Consider the following 19,648-nt stretch of genomic DNA (forward strand, 5'->3'; position numbering starts at 1 on the left):
AGAACCTGGAAAAATGGACAATTTTCCAGAAAAATACAATTTAATAAAACAGACTTCTAAACAGATGTGAAAACATAGGCAAATATTCATAGAAGAAATAAAGTTGTTAAAGAACTTCCCTACAAACATGTATATGGTCCAGATTGCATCACAGAGGAATTCTACCGGTCCTTTAAAGAGGGATAACTTTAGTGCTGTGGAAAGTATTCTAGCACCTAGGAGAATAAAAATTCTCAATTTTTAAAAAATGAGTCTTGCATTGCAATACCGAAACAAGAAAAATTGCAGAGAGACCCATGGAATAACCTCACTTATGATCACGGGTGGTACCATCAGAAGTCAGTCACATTTTAGTTAAAAGAAGGAGGCAAGGAGATATTTTCTTCCAGGAAGAGGCTGAGGATTTGGGGGAATTTGTTGCCAAGAGATTGAGTTGTAGGGGCTAGAGAGGAAGAGCTCAGGAGGGTGGAGAAGGGTAGATTGGGGCAAAGGAGATGTACAACCAGCAGCTGGTGAGAATGGATGACAGTGTGGGTGACAACGGCTGTCTTTTGGCAGTTACGAAGGGAAAGAGGGATTTGAAACCAGACAGGATTGACTCTGAGAGACTTTTAAAGGAGAGAGTTTATAGAATTGCCACTGTGATCCCTAATGCTTCCCAGATCGGCCAGTAGCTCATGGGGCTACCACTCCAAGAGCTTTCTGGCAGTGTTGTCAGGCCCACCGAGTAAATAAATATGGACTGTGTAGAGCAGATGCCACCTCTTCTGTTTTTGGACACAGTCACTTGAAGGACAGCCACCCTCCCACCCAGCTAGATTCTTCAAATACTATCTTGTTCATTCCTACAGCATTTAATACCGGGGCTTGTTGAGCAGATATCAACTTTGAGATTTTCTTCAAGCTAGAGGTTGGAATTAGATTCCCTAAGTGGACCATATCCAAATACATTTTAATAAGAATGCAATTTCATTTATCTTAAAGAATTTAGTATTTCTCTTTTGAAAACGCGTGTTCCGTTTCATTTTTATTTGAGAGTAAATGAAGTGGGTGGTTTTCTAAAAACTCCTTCAGTGTCCAAAGTTGTGATTGGAGATTTCTGACACAGCAGTCATTCCACTTCTAGGAAATGACCTTAAAGATGAAATCGGACTGTGCAAAGACATGTAGACCAACATGTATTACAAACTACTCTAATAGGGAGATATTGGAAGGTATCTAGATGCCCAGCTAGTGTTTGGTTAAGTAGATTGCTACATTCATGTGATATACCATGTTGCCATCAAAAAGAATGACTTAGATGATATTGACTTGAAAGGTGTTCAACGTGAGTAAAAAGTAAAAGCTTGTTGCAAAGCAGCTTCTGTAACAAAAGCCCACTTTTTCTTTTAAAGATTGTACCAATTTACACTTTTTAAAAATAAATTTATTTTATTTTTGGCTGCATTGGGTCTTTGTTGCTGCGTGCGGGCTTTCTCTAGTTGTGGCGAGCGGGGGCTACTCTTCGCTGCGGTGCGCGGGCTTCTCATTGTGGTGGCTTTTCTTGTGGAGCACGGGCTCTAGGCGCACAGGCTTCAGTACTTGTGGTGCGTGGGCTCAGTAGTTGTGGCTCACGGGCTCTAGAGCGCAGGCTCAGTAGCTGTGGCGCACAGGCTTAGTTGCTCCACGGCACGTGGGATCTTCCCAGACCAGGGCTCGAACCCGTGTCCCTCACATTGGCGGGCAGATTCTTAACCACTGTGCCACCAGGGAAGCCCCCCATCTGTTTTTAATGTTAGACGAGGGTGCATATGTTCATATGTTCACTCACTCAATGAACTGTTGAGTCTTTTAGGTACCAGGTACTGTCTTAGATCCTGGGGGTAGAACAGTAGGCAAGAGGTCCTCGACCTCAAAGGGAGTACATTCTAGTAGGAAGGTAGATGGTAAACAATTAAACAGATAAGCATTCACGATAGTGGTAAAGGCTAAGAAGGAAAAAAGTGTGAGGTGAGAGAATCTGATAGTATGGAAAGAGGAGAGTCAAGTCAAACTTTCCAAAGGAAGTGAAATTTGAGTTCGAACCTGATGGGTGAGATGAAGGACTGGTGGGAGAGTGGGGCAAGGGCACTTGGGAGGAAATGGACAGGACGTCTGAGGCCGTAAGCAGCTTGGTATGTTCTAGGAATTCAGTGAGGGCCAAACAAAAGGAGTGAGGGTATAGCGGTATAAGTTGAGGTCAGAAGGCGGGTGTGTGGTGCTGGTGGTCACCTAGGGCCCTGCAGGCCACAGTAAGGACACTGGATTCGATTCTAATTGCAATGAAAGGGATAGAAGTAAAGGACTGTCCGTTCTCAAGGGCGTGTGTGTGTTGGTGTGGGGAGTCAGATCAAGGTGCCGGGGCACATGGAGCTGGAAGGGTTGCTGGTGGGTTTGATGTGGTGGGTGGGGAAACAGCAGGATTAAGGACAACTTCCAGCTCGGGGCTTGAGCAGCGAGGTGGCAATCGGTGTCGTGTGAGGAAATAGTGAAGACTAGGAAAGGTCTGGTTTTATGGGTAGGGGGAGTAGGATATGGATAGATATTGAAGACTTGATTTGACACATACATCTGATTTGTGACTTCAACGTCTGGATCGAGTTGTCGGGCGGGCAACTGGATGTTCAGGACTGAAACTCACGGCAGAGGGGCTTGAGCATGAGACTGGATGAGTTGACTTAGGGACCAATGATAGAGAGCAGTTGTTCCAGGACAGAATTCTCGGGCTGCTCCAGTGTGTTGAAGTTTGATAAGGGAGAGGAAGCCAGCAGAAGAGGGTGAGAGGGCTTCCCCAGTGGCGCAGTGGTTACGAATCCACCTGTCAGTGCAGGGGACACGGGTTTGAGCCCTGGTCCGGGAAGATCCCATGTGCCGCGGAGCAACGAAGTCCCGTGCGCCACAGCTGCTGAGCCTGCAGGCCATAACTACTGAGATGGTGTGCCACAACTACTGAGCCTGCGCTCTAGAGCCCATGAGCCACAACTACTGAAGCTCGTGTGCCAAGAGCGTGTGCTCCACAACAAGAGAAGCCACCGCAATGAGAAGCCCACGCACCGCAACTAGAGAAAGCCCGTGCGCAGCAACGAAGACCCAACTCAGCCAAAAATAAATAAATTAAATAAATAAATTTATAAAAAGAAAAAAAAAAAAAGAAGAGGGCGAGAAAGAATTTTCCAAGGATGGGGTGGTGTTGCAGAAGATGAGAGCGTGTGAGTACATGCATATGTAAGAAGAGGTCTAGATTCTCGAAGATATTCATCAAAATGTCATCTGTGGTTATTTCTGTGTGGTGACATTTTAGGTGACTTTACTTTCTATATAGGCTGTTCTATATTTTTAGAATTTAGTGCAAGATACAAGTTACTTTTGTGTAATAAACTCAAACAGCATAACATTTATAAAGTAAGAGTGAACTTTTTCCCCTCTCCCTAACCCTCCCTCTTCTCTATGATCCAGAGAGAACTATCGCCTTACTGTTTAGTATATGTTCTTCTAGATATTTTCTTTATGTTTATGTAAGGATATATACAAACCTCTTTATAAGTTTAATTATGTATATTTTAAGTGACAAATGATATACTAAATATTATGAGTATTGTTCTTCCTTTGTTCTCTCAGTAACAGAAGTAGGATTCCTTTCCAAGTCAATAGTAAGGATCTGCTCATTTTTTAAATAACTGTAAAGTATTCTAGCTTATGGGCGTACTATAACTTATACATGTGATTTCCTATCGATGAACATTTAGATTATTTTAAATTATTATTTCAAATAAATCTGTAGTGAATACCCTTGTACCTATATCTTGAATGACTTTCATTATCAGGAAGACATTACTATTTTATTTGGGGGAAACAAAAATAACGAATCTTCAAATCAGAATAGTACTAAAAGAGGATCTGGGTAAAGACTAATCCGGGCTAAGAATGTTAGAATTCCCAGTGCTCAGGGAATTGGATCAAATGCGAATTAAATGTACGTGTTACAGTTGGTCATATGTAAGAGAAATCAGACTCCGGCGGCTAAACCAAATAGGGATTTAATTTTAGCCCTGTAAGCAGCAGCCCGGAGGGCTGAAACAGCAGCTCTAAGTGGTCGTTAGGGACCCAGGTTCTTTTAGCTTTCTGCTTTGCCATCCTTCGTGTGGCTTTGGGCTTCTTGGTCACAGGATGGCAGCTCTGCTTCTAAGCATGTCTTCCTATACTCCAGGCAGGGAGAAGGGGATGGGGATGGGTGAAGGATTTGGTAAAAGATGTGTGCCACTAGAATCTATTCTCCCCCCCCCCTTTTTTTTGGCTATGCCACGTGGCACGTGGGATCCTCGTTCCCCAAGAAGGGATCAAAGCCATGCCCCCTGCAGTGGAAGTGTGGAGTCTTAAACACTGGACCGCCAGGGAAGTCCTTCTCCCTTTTTTTTTTTTTTTTTTTTGCCGTACGCGGGCCTCTCACTGTTGTGGCCTCTCCCGTTGCGGAGCACAGGCTCCGGACGCGCAGGCTCAGCGGCCATGGCTCACGGGCCCAGCCGCTCCGCGGCACGTGGGATCCTCCCGGACCGGGGCACGAACCCGTGTCCCCTGCATCGGCAGGCGAACTCTCAACCACTGCGCCGCCAGGGAAGCCCTCCCCTTATTTTTAAAATTAGGGAAACAGTTTTCACGGAAGCCAAACCAATAGACTTTTGTCTCCATCTTGTTGAGTCATGTAAACCTCCCTAGTTACAAGGGAATCTGGAGTGGCAAGAATCTAACTGAGCATATTACTGTCCTCCCGCAAAGTGGGGTTCTGTTAATAAGGAAGAAGGGGAGAACAGATGTTGGATAGGGAACCGGTAATGTCAGTCATGCCTAAATTAAATTATATGTGCTGAACACAGGAAAAAATGGAGAAATAAATTGCACAGGTGATTCTGTCTGCCATTCTTCTCAACGAGCATGCGCCCTAGTGTTTGCATGAGGATGGGAGACTGTGTTGCCTCAGTTGACATCAGCTCCTACCTACCTCTTGTGTGAGCATCCAACTGGGCTCAATGACAACCTGGTTATTAACAACATGCATTTTTTTTCATACAAGGTGGCCCCGAAAGCCAGCCCAGCCACTTTATCTGGTCCTTCACCCAAGAAATAGCTGTCTTTTCTCCAACACCAGAGGGAAAAATAACCTCGTGCATTAGACTATCAGGAGATGGCATGTGTGTCTTGAAAGCAGCACATGTTTAAGAGAATTCTGAGAGCGATTTTGACCGCGGGCACTTTCCCCCATTGCACTGACTGACCTTAGCTTCCGGTGGCCGTGTAAGATGCAACTTCAGTGAATATCTGAGTTAGGGATGGAGAGGATGGAAAGGAGAGACGTTCATTTTGGTGTGCTGAGTTCTAGAGACCAGGAAGGGGCTAGTTCAGGCTCCACTAACTACTGTTCTCCTGTTCCTTTTCCACCAGTCTGAGCCATGGGAAGGAGATAAATCTACCTCAAGCCACAGAAGCGGTGCCTTAATGCTCTGTGCTCATTCACTCCAAACGGAATTCCTGAGACCAGTCAAGTTGGAATAGTCCGTAATATGTTGGTAGTTTGTCCATTTGTTTACAAAGGTTAAGCTTTTGTATTAAAATTTCGTCAGAAAATAGGAAATTCAGGATGTTTAGCAACTTGGAGTGATTTGCTTTTTTTTTTTTAAATGATTTTTTAAAGGAAAATTGATTTTTGAGAAGTGTCTTCAAGTTATTTGGGGGCAGGGAAACCTCAGCATCTGTATATATACTACTTAGTATATCTCTTTAAGGGAGGGTTTACTTTTATTTTCATAGCTCAGATGAAAATGGTGTTGTATTTTGAAATAGTTACTCTTTCATTTGATCTGCAAATGTTCTAGTTTCTGTAGAACTTTAACAAAACTACCAGCTTTAGAAGAGGAGAAATATTCATCTTTCAGTAATTACTAAATGCTCTAATAAAGTCTGGTGCATGAAGTTGTATATACAGTTGAGTGAATTTATTTTAGGAAAATGAAACCTACATAAGTTCAGGCCATCTGCAAAGTAACTTTGCTCATGATTGGATAAGTACAATTAAAGACTGTAGACTGAAAACCAGCTTATACCTTATATAATTAAGTTACATAATATAGCTTATTTATAGTTTAATCGGCCTAAAGCAATCTTTACAACCCCAATTTGTCATCATCTTTCTTGAAATTTTTTAATGAGCTATGTTATAGTATATTGTTTTAAGCTTTATAGAGTATAAAAGTGTTTAATTAACTTCATTTTTAGATGTGATTAACATTTAACTCAGTGGACTTTGAGTAAAGCAGATTACCCTCCATTAAAGTGGGTGGGCCTCGTTCAATCAGTTGAAGGCCTTAAGAGCAAAGACTGAGGTTGCTGGAAGAAGCAGTTTCTGTTTCAAGATTGCAGCATAGAAATTCTGCCTGAGTTCCAGCCTATTGGCCAGCCCTGCAGATTTCACACGTGCCAACTCCCACAATTTTGGGAGCCAATTGCTGGAAAATCTCTCTCCCCCATCTGTAAGTTACTTATACATATATTTTGTAAGTCAGGATATCTACATGTATATCCTATTGGTTCTCTTTCTCTGGAGAATCCTGACTGATACAGGGTGTCTCAAAACCAGTGTAGCTGAGACCTCTCCAAGGAGCCTAAGGAATGAAGTGTGTGTGTGTGTGTGTGTGTGTGTGTGTGTGTGTGTGTGTGTGTGTGTGTGTGTGTGTGTGTGTGTGAGCAAGGTGGGCAGGGGTCGGAGTGGTTAGAATATGTGGACAGTGTCAGTTCGGAATCTTGGTGCTAGAAAACTAGTATGTTAAGTAAAGCAATAAAACTCCAACAGGAAAAAAACCCAGCTTTGCCTTTGGTCAAGGAGAGCTGGAAAAACTTGTTGCCACGTGGGTTAGGATCTGTTGAGCGGAGGCCCCGCTGTACCTGGTCAGGTTCTTATGTTTCTGGTCATTTAACCGTTTGATTCTCCCATTTATGATATGGTCATTATTACTGACCTGATAACAGAGAAACAAATGCCATCTGCGTTCCAGAGCACTGGTCACTACTGGCTGAACTCCTCTTACCGGGAATTCAGGTAAGCTAGGTGCTTGCCTTTTCCATTGGGTCACTGGATTTCTTTCTTTATGTGGCACAGGCATTTTTAATTGTTTATAACGGGACATGGTGGCTGTGTAATGTGTCGGCTAGGCTGACCTGAATTTCCCAGAATCCCTGCTCCTGTACCTTTCTGGTGAGAGTGGACCACAGAGAGAGTCCAGTGGGAAGCTTGCAGGGCAGAGTAGCAGGTTTGCCATTTTGTGTGCACATGCCCTGTGGCCTGTCTGCTGACTCCCCTCAGTGCCCTGAGGCAGATGCTGGGCCTGCAGCTACTCCGCCTTCCCATGATCCTCTGTCAGCTCCTCCTCTGGGCCAGGTGTGTGCATAGCTCTGTGACACAGGCCCTGGCTTTTGCAGGTCACCCTCATCCCCAAGGTCAGAGGCAGCTGGGCGGGCAGTCTGTCCTCGGGAGCTCCAGCTCTGGGCTTGCTCTCAGGTCTTCCCCACTCCAAATCTATCCCCTCTTCCTGACTGTCTGCCATGTAGACTTCAAGCTCCAACATCAGACCTGACGACAACAGCCTTACAGAGGCTGCTTAATCACTCGCACAGCTGTGTAAGGTCAAATTCTGTAGGGATATATGTGGGTATCACCTAGTGGTTCTGCTTCTCAGCTTGGACACTAATAAACAGTGCAGTCGTTTGTCTTTTTTGGTTATCAAAAGAAGAAAAAACTTCAAATAGATTTCAAAATTGTGATTATTCTCACTCGGTGATGGTGTCTTAGTTGTCTTGGTCATTTTTCTCGAGCCAGGAGTCGTAGCACGGTGTTGTGAGCTGAATCAGGAATAAACAGTGGCCTCGCATTCATCTTTGGTTCCCCACGTGAACGAGGGGAGACTGAATCCTGACATGTTTAACAGCATAAACAGCACATTCTTACCATTTTGTGATAAGCCCCGTTTTCCCTCTAGGGGGTGCCCACTGGACGAGAACTCTTTGAGCAGATACTTTGTCTGATCTCTTCACCATTTTATTCCAAACCCTAGTGCGATGCCTGGCACGTGGGGGGCACTGGAGGAGGTGCCTCAGCATTGTGGAGGGGATCGTGACTCCCATTAGAGTCCTGGGTGTTTAACCTCTGGAGTTTCCTTGGACAAAGTTTCCTCCTTGTCTGTTTGGAGAATTCCTCACCCATCAAGACAGCTCAGGCACTGTCTCCTTTGGGAAAGTTTTCGAGGTAAGCTGTTTTCAGTACTTCTGTTATTGTATAATTAAACGTTTCTCCATCTACGTTCTCTAAGGGCACGTATTTCATCTGGGTCACTTCTGTATCCCGAGTGTAATATACAGCACTGGGAAGGTAAGGGTTGATGAGCTTTGCAATTGAACATTACTATTTCTAGTAGAGTCTATCAAAGCCCATAGGATTAAACTAGCCTTAAAAAAAAAAAAAAAGCCTAGTTCTACATGGACTATCTTTGGTAGAGGGCTTAAATCTTTCAGAGAAATTTGCCACTCGTAATATTTATCATTGGGGTCACAGTCAACAGGAAAGTTCATTTCCCTCGAAGTACATGACATCAGTCCAGGCAAAACTGTGCAGAATTTTTTTTCAGTGCTCAGATCTCACGAATTGAGGTGCCTCCTGGGGTCAGCTAGGTTCACAGGCCAAGTGTAAAAGGCTGCGTGGTGGTAATTGGCAAGCACAAGAGTACCGCCCCACCTCAAGGGAACAGACTGGTGCGTGCAAATGCCATGGTGCCGGAGCTTGGAGAGCGCCCACGAGGGCTGTGCTGTCTCACCCCAGCTGGGCTGCCACAGGGGACTTGGCCTCAGATGGCATCATAATGGGCTCCCAGTGGGTTGCCCGTAAGAGCCATACTGACTGCATTTACAGAGCGCTCAATGAGGGTAGGACTTTCAGATTTACGTGTCCTTAGTGTCATCCCAGGGTTCCCTCAACACAGCTTCTCAAGACAGAAAAATGACCTACAAATCAGTAGCTTTTTTTTCCCCCCCATCACTGAAAGTCATGTGTTACTTACTGAAGGTCAAGGGATATTTTAGGTGGAGTGTAGTTTAGGTGTCATGAGAGTGATTATTTCTTTACCTGCCCTGGAGTAGAACTCTTCTTTAATGTGAATGTAATTTGATTTTGAAGAAAACCTAAATAATGAATTTAAGTAGTAATAATAAATTTAATAATAAAAACACACTGAACTTTCCCTTATTCGGAGACACTAAAACTTACTTAGGTGAACGTTTATCATGTATAAGCAGCTGCTAGTTTGCAACGACAGTTACTGTGCTTTAATGAATTGGTTCCACCCGTTGTTTAAAATAATGAAATCCCAGCAGATTAAGGGGAGGCTCTTTAGCCCCATGCAGAGAGGGCTCCACGCCCTTAAGTCTCTGCCAGGCTTCACCAAGGTCAAGCCTCAGCTCACATGCCTCTACTCCTGAGCTGCGGTGGCCTCCCGTCTGCCCGTCTCTGCGACGGGAGAGGCCAGGGCTGCAGAGCATGGTACCACGCTGTTTGTGCCTAATCTTCTCTCTCCAGCCAATCCAGTTTTCCTGCCTGGGTTACCCTGTAAAGCGGTTTTTGTGGTAACCCTTATATCCTCTGCTTAGCTAATTGGTCTTAACTTTTCCTTGTGAGTGACCATTTTCTGAAACAGTTTAACTTGGTGTATGAATACTACGTAAAGGTAACAATGTTACATAAAAGCCCACTGCTTACTGAATTCAACATCTAAAATTAACTGCTAAAATGTCCCTTTAAAAAACTCCTGAGTAATAGGTCACTTGCAACAGCACGTAGAACACATTTGAAACTTCTTTGAACCAAACAAAAAGAATCACAACATACTTTAGTGTACAAATCAATTTATTATACAACAATTATACAGAATACTTTTTATCTACAAAGAAAAATGGCTTCTCTTGCCTCCCCGGCTGCCCCAATCATGATACGTTCTTAACATATAAGTATTTTCAAAGGAAAACCAGAAAAAGTGATATCCTTATTTTCCAAATAAGGAAGTCCCCAGAAACATAAAATGATATGGAAATACTGGAAAGAACTAGACTGGTCTCTTACACAAAGAGCTAGTTCTCCATCACAGGAAACAGCATTTTGCCTTAAAAATACTTCTCTCATGGGGAGGACTTCCCCGCTGCACGGTGTGCCTAAATAGTTCAGTATATAATTTCAATGGGTTGAAATTTCTATATTTAACTCCATTAAATAACATTCCATTTTGTTACTTAAAAAAATTGGAATTAGCAACATATATGCTTACAATATTCATTTAAATGTTTTCATACCTATGAGTAAGAGGAAATTTATTTGGGGAAAAGACTTTTTTAACAAATTATACAGATTTTTTTTAAAGCTGTGCTTTAGGAAAATCACATTAAAAGTAAACGTTTAAAATTGTAACACTTAGAAACAGGTGAAGACATTTACCTGACTCAATTTTTGTGACTAAGACTTTATATAGCTCTGTATTTTTTTTTTACCAGCCCTTGAATGCTTTAAGGCAATAAGTGTTTCATTAAGCTTCTCTAGAATTAAAGACCAAGTTGGAAATAAGCATCCTGAAACCTCTAGCCAAATTTGAGCTTGAAAGTGTAAACCAAGTTTTTTCCTTTGATCAGAGAGGTTTCCAGCTGCCTGGGCCTTCTCCTTCGGCTGAAGGATGCTGCCCTCCGTGTCGTGCTGATATGAAGCCCATCAAAGCATCCAGAACTGCAGGCATGAGGCCAAGTGGTGAGCCCAGGGCCTCGCTGACGATTAAACATACGCTGGAGCCAGTGACTGACCAGTGATGTCTGTCTTCTGAGTCTCATTTTTACCTGCGGTGAGTGCACTTTGGTAACAGATTTTAGCTCATGTCTGAGACGTAAAACTGAACTAGAGCCCAGCTGCTCCAGGGTGCTTCGTCCTCAGTCTGTCGCGGGTTCTGTCACAGAGGAGTGCTGAGCCATGCTCGAAGCGAGCCCTTGTTTTAAAGGGAGTTTCTGGGAGAGAACGAGACGTATAACCGTGCAGGTATGATGTGATGGAAGCGGAGATTAAGCACCCTAAAGCAAGTCAGTTTTAAAAAGCTATTTAGAAAGATCCAAGAGTAAGGGGGCATCAGACAGAAGATGTCTGTTCGGTAGAAATGGGTCAACTGGCAGAGAAGGGGCTACAGGGCACGATGCCCTCACCGTGAAGACTGGACTAAGGTCAGTCACCTTTCAGTGCGGCAGAATCCCAAGGGGCTTTTACAGGAAACAGAAGAGTTGGTTTCCTCAGTGTGTATGTCAGTACCAAAGTGTGTTGTTTTGTTTTCCTGTAGTTTAAAAAAATTTTTTTTCCCAAATACTCATAAAAAAAAAGAAATGCCCCCAAAAGGACAAAGTCATTCCCAAACAGACTGTAATGTGTTGGGGCAATGGTGAAAATGCCTTTCTGGCACTTAAGCCTCTGATATCCACGTTATGACCTAAAAACTTCTTAAAATAAGGTAGGAAAGAAGATAAAGCGTCAAAGTTGGCAAATCTTGTTTTATAGGGTATAAAAATGTTACAGTATATCAATCTTCATCAGATCTTCAGAAAACATCCTCAGTTTCCATTCTTGGGACAATTTAATAGTAAGTAATAGCCCCACCGCTGGGAGAAGGGAGAGGGTCCTGCTGACCTTCCTCTGCTCCTGTGCTTCTCAGTGGAGCTCGTGTTACTTGGAGCAGGGAAAGGAAGCGCCGAGTTTGCCAAACTGGTGCTTTCCGTTGTGGCTCGTTCTCAGCCCGTGGCTCGGTGCCAGCACCTTCCCATAGCCCTCTTTTCCTATTTTCAATAACGTAACCTGCAAAGAGTGACAGCAAAGTATTTGGGGATAATACTCACAAGGAGGCGCATAAGAAATCGTCCGCAAGTTCAATGTCTATTTTGCCCCCAATGCTCATTAATTCTGACTTATTGATAGTCCAGTGACATACCATTCTAAGAAAAAGGGCCCACTGGACTCGAGTCCTTGTCAGAAAGGAAACGGGCAAGTCAGTTCCTGCTTTTAAAACTGAGTATTGCATCTGTATCCTAACCTGGGGCACCTTAACATCGGAGGTAGATATGAATATATGAATAATTAAGGAAACCCAATTAAAACTGAGGAACTACTCCTACCCAAGCCCCTGAGCTGTGAAGGTTTGGTAGAAGATTTTTCTTCAAAGTAAAAAAAAAAAAAAAATACAAACTTTATTACCATGTCACTAAGTTGAGAATTAGGAGTAGTTGTGGGAATTTGACACTCCAGAGACCGACGAGAGAGAAAAGTTTTGCTGGGTTTTCCATTTATGTGACCATTTGAGTATTTTCTGGGGTTGATTCGTAAAGGAACAAATGGACCTGATTACTTTATGTACTGAGAGTTATTGCTGAAGATATATTAGAGCATACGCTGTATTTAGAAGACAATTAACATTTTGTTTTAAACATTTTAAATCTGAACAAAACTCTGACTTCTTATTTGCAGACTTGCTGTGAGAAACAGTGCTCCCTGTGTCCTGGCTTTGTAGGTGCAGAAGGCTTTATCAAGACAGTGTCTGGTGAGGGGTTAGGTCGGTGCGGGAAGGAGAGAAGTCGCACCAGTTCTGAGGTCTGCAGAGTTGTCACCTCACTGCTGATGGAAGCATTTCAACAGATTAACCTGTTAGCAATATATTAATACATTCCCAGTACAAATGATTTATAAACTCAAAAGAAATTAGTTTATGCTAAAACATGTATAACTTTCAATTCAGTCTCTGCTTTAAAACAAGCGAATCTGTTAGGATATTATATATGCTTTGTCTTACTCAGCATTTATTGTGCTTTCTTGTTTGTTATTCCATTTGTCGCAGTGAAGTAGGCTTTGGAAAAGCCATTCTTAACTTCTTGCCCTGCATGTGGGTCTTCCCCATCTTTCTTCATTGGCTTTTTCCGGTATGTCTGTTGGTTGTGTCCATGTTGAAGAGAGAAAGAGAAAAGGATCTTTTAATAAGACCTTGTCTATAATGTGACATATGGTCTAAAACAGTGCATGATCTTCACTGGGTACTGAACTTTCTAGTAAGAATTCTTGTTTGTAATATGACATTTTTTAAGCTTTGGGTTAAAAAAGGGTAAAAACAAGAGGGATGCATGAATTCCAACAATGAAAAGTTGTTTCTTTCGCCTTATCCACATCAGGTTAGTATTTATGTATTAAGTTTTATGGGATTAGCATTCAAGTTATTCTGCATTAGTTGCTTACTTGGAAAGAATATGATTTTCTTGAACTTTTTAAAAAATCAAGGTACAGGTGACATACAACATTGTTAGTTCAGGTGTACAACATGATTTGATTTGTATGCGTTGTGAAATGATCACAAAGTCTAGTTTACCATCACCACATCTAGGTACAGAACTTTTGTTTTTGAGATGAGAACTTTTAACATCTAATCTCTTAGCAACTTTCAAATATGAACTACAGTATTATTAACCAAAGTCACCATGCTGTACATTACATCCCCATGACTTATTTAAGGATGTAATTTAAAAAAAATACAATTCAAAGGAAAAAGTGCTGTTACTTTAAAAGTACTAGATGGGGACTTCCGGGAAGATGGCGGAAGAGTAAGACTCGGAGATCACCTTCCTCCCCACAGATACACCAGAAATACATCTACGCGTGGAACAACTCCTACTGAACACCCACTGCACGCTGGCAGAAGACCTCAGACCTCCCAAAAGGCAAGAAACTCCCCACGTACCTGGTTAGGGCAAAAGAAAAAAATAAACAGAGACAAAAGAATAGGGACGGGTCCTGCACCAGCGGGAGGGAGCTGCGAAGGAGGAAAAGTGTCCACACACTAGGAAGCCCCTTCGCGGGCGGAGACTGCGGGTGGCGGAGTCGGGGAGCTGCGGAGGGCAAAGCAGAGAGATTCCAGCGCAGAGGATCGGGGCCGACCGGCACTCACCAGCCAAGAGGCTTGTCTGCTCGCCTGACGGGGCGGGCAGGGCTGGGAGCCGAGGCTCGGGGCTTCGGTCGGAGCGCAGGGAGAGGACTGGGGTTGGCGGCGTGAACACAGCCTGAAGGAGGCTAGTGCGCCACGGCTAGCCGGGAGGGAGTCCAGGGAAAAGGCTGGACCTACCGAAGAGGCAAGAGACTTTTTCTTCCCTGTTTCCTGGTGCGCGAGGAGAGGGTAATAAGAACGCTGCTTAAGAGAGCTCCAGAGACGGGCGCGAGCCGCGGCTAAAAGTAAGGAGCTCAGAGGCAGACATGAGACGCTAAGGCTGCTGCTGCCACCACCAAGAAGCCTGTGTGTGAACACAGGTCACTATCCACACTGCCTTCCGGGGAGCCTGTGCAGCCCGCCACGGCCAGGGTCCCGGGATCCAGGGACAATTCCCCCAGTAGAACGCACAGCACACCTCAGGTTAGCAACGTCACGCTGGCCTCTGCCGCCGCAGGCCCGCACTCCATGACCCTCCCTCCCCCCGGCCTGAGTGAGCCAGAGCCCCCCAGTCAGCGGCTCCTTTAACCCTGTCCTGTCTGAGTGAAGAACAGACGCCCTCCAGCAACCTACACGCACAGGCGGGGCCAAATCCAAAGCTGAGCCCCCGGAGCTGTGAGAACAAAGAAGAGAAAGGGAAATCTCTCCCAGCAGCCTCAGAAGCAGCGGATTAAAGCTCCACAATCAACTTGATGTACCCTGCATCTATGGAATACATGAATAGACAACGAATCATTCAAATTAAGGAGCCGTGTGGATGAAAGGCTCTTGGTGCTGCAGCCAGGAGTTAGTGCTGTGCCTCTGAGGTGGGAGAGCCAACTTTAGGACACTGGTCCACAAGAGGCCTCCCAGCTGCACATAATATCAAACGGCGAAAATCTCCCAGAGATCTCCATCTCAACACCAGCACCCAGCTTCACTCAACGACTAGCAAGACAGGAACACAACCCCACCCATTAGCAGAGAGGCTGCCCAAAATCATAATAAGTCTACAGACACCCCAAAACACACCACCAGACGTGGACCCGCCCACCAGAAAGACAAGATCCAGCCTCATCCACCAGAACACAGGCACTAGTCCCCTCCACCAGGAAGCCTACACAACCCACTGAACCAACCTTAGCCACTGGGGACAGACACAAAAAACAACAGGAACTACGAACCTTCAGCCTGCAAAAAGGAGACCCCAAACACAGTAAGATAAGCAAAATGAGAAGACAGAAAAACACACAGCAGATGAAGGAGCAAGATAAAAACCCACCAGACCTAACAAATGAAGAGGAAATAGGCAGTCTACCTGAAAAAGAATTCAGATTAATGACAGTAAAGATGATCCAAAATCTTGGAAACAGAATAGACAAAATGCAAGAATCAGTTAACAAGGACCTAGAAGAACTAAAGATGAAACAAGCAATGATGAACAACACAATAAATGCAATGAAAAATACTCTAGATGGGATCAATAGCAGAATAACTGAGGCAGAAGAATGGATAAGTGACCTGGAAGATAAAATAGTGGAAATAACTACTGCAGAGCAGAATAAAGAGAAAAGAATGAAAAGAACTGAGGACAGTCTCAGAGACCTCTGGGACAACATTAAACTCACCAACATTCAAATTATAGGGGTTCCAGAAGAAGAAGAGAAAAAAAGGGACTGAGAAAATATTTGAACAGATTATAGTTGAAAACTTCCCTAATATGGGAAAGGAAATAGTTAATCAAGTCCAGGAAGCACAGAGAGTCCCACACAGGATAAATCCAAGGAGAAACACACCAAGACACATATTAATCAAACTGTCAAAAATTAAATACAAAGAAAACATATTAAAAGCAGCAAGGGAAAAACAACAAATAACACACAAGGGAATCCCCATAAGGTTAACAGCTGATCTTTCAGCAGAAACTCTGCAAGCCAGAAGGGAGTGGCAGGACATATTGAAAGTGTTGAAGGAGAAAAACCTGCAACCAAGATTACTCTACCCAGCAAGGATCTCATTCAGATTTGATGGAGAAATTAAAACCTTTACAGACAAGCAAAAGCTGGGAGAGTTCAGCACCACCAAACCAGCTCTACAACAACTGCTAAAGGAACTTCTCTAGGCAAGAAACACAAAAGAAGGAAAAGACCTATAATAACGAACCCAAAACAATTAAGAAAATGGGAATGGGAACACACATATCAATAATTACCTTAAATGTAAATGAACTAAATGCTCCCACCAAAAGACACAGATTGGCTGAATGGATACAAAAACAAGACGCATATATTTGCTGTCTACAAGAGATCCACTTCAGACCTAGAGACACATATAGACTGAAAGTAAGGGGATGGAAAAAGGTATTTCATGCAAATGGAAACCAAAAGAAAGCTGGAGTAGCAATTCTCATATCAGACAAAATAGACTTTAAAATAAAGACTATTAGAAGAGACAAAGAAGGACACTACATAATGATCAAGGGATCGATCCAAGAAGAAGATATAACAATTGTAAATATTTATGCACCCAACATAGGAGCACCTCAATACATAAGGCAAATACTGACAGCCATAAAAGGGGAAATCGACAGTAACACATTCATAGTAGGGGACTTGAACACCCCACTTTCACCAATGGACAGATCATCCAAAGTGAAAATAAATAAGGAAACACAAGCTTTAAATGATACATTAAACAAGATGGACTTCATTGATATTTTTAGGACATTCCATCCAAAAACAACAGAATACACATTTTTCTCAAGTGCTCATGGAACATTCTCCAGGATAGATCATATCTTGGGTCACAAATCAAGCCTTGGTAAATTTAAGAAAACTGAAATTGTATCAAGTAACATTTCCGACCACAACGCTATGAGACTAGATGTCAATTACAGGAAAAGATCTGTAAAAAATACAAACACATGGAGGCTAAACAATACACTACTTAATAACGAAGTGATCACTGAAGAAATCTAAGAGGAAATCAAAAAATGCTTAGAAACAAATGACAATGGAGACACGATGACTCAAAATCTATGGGATGCAGCAAAAGCAGTTCTAAGAGGGAAGTTTATAGCAATACAATCCTACCTTAAGAAACAGGAAACATCTCGAATAAACAAGCTAACCTTGCACCTAAAGCAATTAGAGAAAGAAGAACAAAAAAACCCCAAAGTTAGCAGAAGGAAAGAAATCATAAAAATCAGATCAGAAATAAATGAAAAAGAAATGAAGGAAACGATAGCAAAGATCAATAAAACTAAAAGCTGGTTCTTTGCAAGGATAAACAAAATTGATAAACCATTAGCCAGACTCATCAAGAAAAAAAGGGAGAAGACTCAAATCAATAGAATTAGAAATGAAAAAGGAGAACTAACAACTGACACTGCAGAAATACAAAAGATCATGAGAGATTACTACAAGCAACTCTATGCCAATAAAATGGACAACCTGGAAGAAATGGACAAATTCTTAGAAAGGCACAACCTGCCAAGACTGAATCAGGAAGAAATAGAAAATATGAACAGACCAATCACAAGCACTGAAATTGAAACTGTGATTAAAAATCTTCCAACAAACAAAAGCCCAGGACCAGATGGCTTCACAGGCGAATTCTATCAAACATTTCGAGAAGAGCTAACACCTATCCTTCTCAAACTCTTCCAAAATATAGCAGAGGGAGGAACACTTCCAAATTCATTCTATGAGGCCACCATCACCTTGATACCAAAACCAGACAAGGATGTCACAAAGAAAGAAAACTACAGGCCAATATCACTGATGAATATAGATGCAAAAATCCTCAACAAAATACTAGCAAACAGAATCCAACAGCACATTAAAAGGATCATACACCATGATCAAGTGGGGTTTATTCCAGGAATGCAAGGATTCTTCAATATACGCAAATCAATCAATGTGTGATAAACCATATTAACAAATTGAAGGAAAAAAACCATATGATCATCTCAATAGATGCAGAGATAGCTTTTGACAAAATTCAACACCCATTTATGATAAAAACCCTGCAGAAAGTAGGCATAGAGGGAACTTTCCTCAACATAATAAAGGCCATATATGACAGACCCACAGCCAACATCGTCCTCAATGGTGAAAAACTGAAAGCATTTCCACTAAGATCAGGAACAAGACAAGGTTGCCCACTCTCCCCACTCTTATTCAACATAGTTTCGGAAGTTTTAGCCACAGCAATCAGAGAAGAAAAGGAAATAAAAGGAATCCAAATCGGAAAAGAAAAAGTAAAGCTGTCACTCTTTGCAGATGACATGATCCTATACATAGAGAATCCTAAACATGCTACCAGAAAACTACTAGAGCTAATCAATGAATTTGGTAAAGTAGCAGGATACAAAATTAATGCACAGAAATCTCTGGCATTCCTATACACTAAGGATGAAAAATCTGAAAGTGAAATCAAGAAAACACTCCCATTTACCATTGCAACAAAAAGAATAAAATATCTAGGAATAAACCTACCTAAGGAGACAAAAGACCTGTATGCAGGAAATTATAAGACACTGATGAAAGAAATTAAAGATGATACAAATAGATGGAGAGATATACCATGTTCTTGGATTGGAAGAATCAACATTGTGAAAATGACTCTACCCAAAGCAATCTACAGATTCAATGCAATCCCTATCAAGCTACCAGTGGCATTTTTCACAGAACTAGAATAAAAAATTTCACAATTTGTATGGAAACACAAAAGACCCCGAATAGCCAAAGCAATCTTGAGAACGAAAAACAGAGCTGGAGAAATCAGGCTTCCTGACTTCAGACTATACTACAAAGCTACAGTAATCAAGACAGTATGCTACTGGCACAAAAACAGAAAGATAGATCAATGGAACAGGATAGAAAGCCCAGAGATAAACCCACGCACATATGGTCACCTTATCTTTGACAAAGGAGGCAGGAATGTACAGTGGAGAAAGGACAGCCTCTTCAATAAGTGGTGCTGGGAAAACTGGACAGCTACATGTAAAAGTAAGAGATTAGATCACTCCCTAACACCATACACAAAAATAGGCTCAAAATGGATTGAAGACCTAAATGTAAGGCCAGAAACTATCAAACTCTTAGAGGAAAACATAGGCAGGACACTCTATGACATAAATCACAGCAAGGTCCTTTTTGACCCACCTCCTAGAGAAATGGAAATAAAAACAAAAGTAAACAAATGGGACCTAATGAAACTTCAAAGCTTTTGCGCAGCAAAGGAAACCATAAACAAGACCAAAAGACAACCCTCAGAATGGGAGAAAGTATTTGCAAATGAAGCAACTGACAAAGGATTAATCTCCAAAATTTATAAGCAGCTCATGCAGCTTAATAACAAAAAGCAAACAACCCAATCCAAAAATGGGCAGAAGACCTAAACAGACATCTCTCCAAAGAAGACATACAGATGGCCAAGAAGCACATGAAAGGATGCTCAACATCACTAATCATTAGAGAAATGCAAATCAAAACTACAATGAGGTATCACCTCACACCAGTCAGAATGGCCATCATCAAAAAATCTAGAAACAATAAATGCTGGAGAGGGTG

At 42.5% G+C, this 19,648-nt stretch overlaps 2 protein-coding genes across 4 annotated transcripts in view; one reads left to right on the forward strand and one right to left on the reverse strand.

The window, feature by feature from the left end:
- LOC307193016 (synaptonemal complex protein 2-like) overlaps positions 1–6,101 on the forward strand; it is a 57,848-nt gene extending 51,747 nt beyond the window's left edge. Inside the window, exon 23 of the mRNA XM_079934417.1 lies at positions 5,455–6,101. Within this exon, the coding sequence (XP_079790543.1) occupies positions 5,455–5,509 (55 nt within the window). The 3' untranslated portion in view covers positions 5,510–6,101. The remainder of the gene's footprint in view (positions 1–5,454) is intronic.
- A 3,725-nt stretch (positions 6,102–9,826) lies between these two features.
- The window catches only part of ELOVL2 (ELOVL fatty acid elongase 2), a 70,365-nt gene continuing 60,543 nt past the window's right edge, over positions 9,827–19,648 (reverse strand). Inside the window, exons 8-9 of one of the 3 annotated variants that reach the window (XM_079932897.1) lie at positions 12,915–13,047; positions 9,827–11,926 (exon numbers count right to left, since the gene is read on the reverse strand). In XM_079932897.1, the coding sequence (XP_079789023.1) occupies positions 12,922–13,047 (126 nt within the window). In that variant the 3' untranslated portion in view covers positions 9,827–11,926; positions 12,915–12,921. Of the gene's footprint in view, positions 13,048–19,648 lie in introns of all 3 variants that reach the window. The other 2 variants (XM_079932896.1, XM_079932895.1) reach the window with 2 other exon arrangements.

Source organism: Stenella coeruleoalba (genome assembly GCF_951394435.1).
Source record: "Stenella coeruleoalba genome assembly, chromosome: 10".
Classification (NCBI taxonomy): Eukaryota; Metazoa; Chordata; class Mammalia; order Artiodactyla; family Delphinidae; genus Stenella; species Stenella coeruleoalba.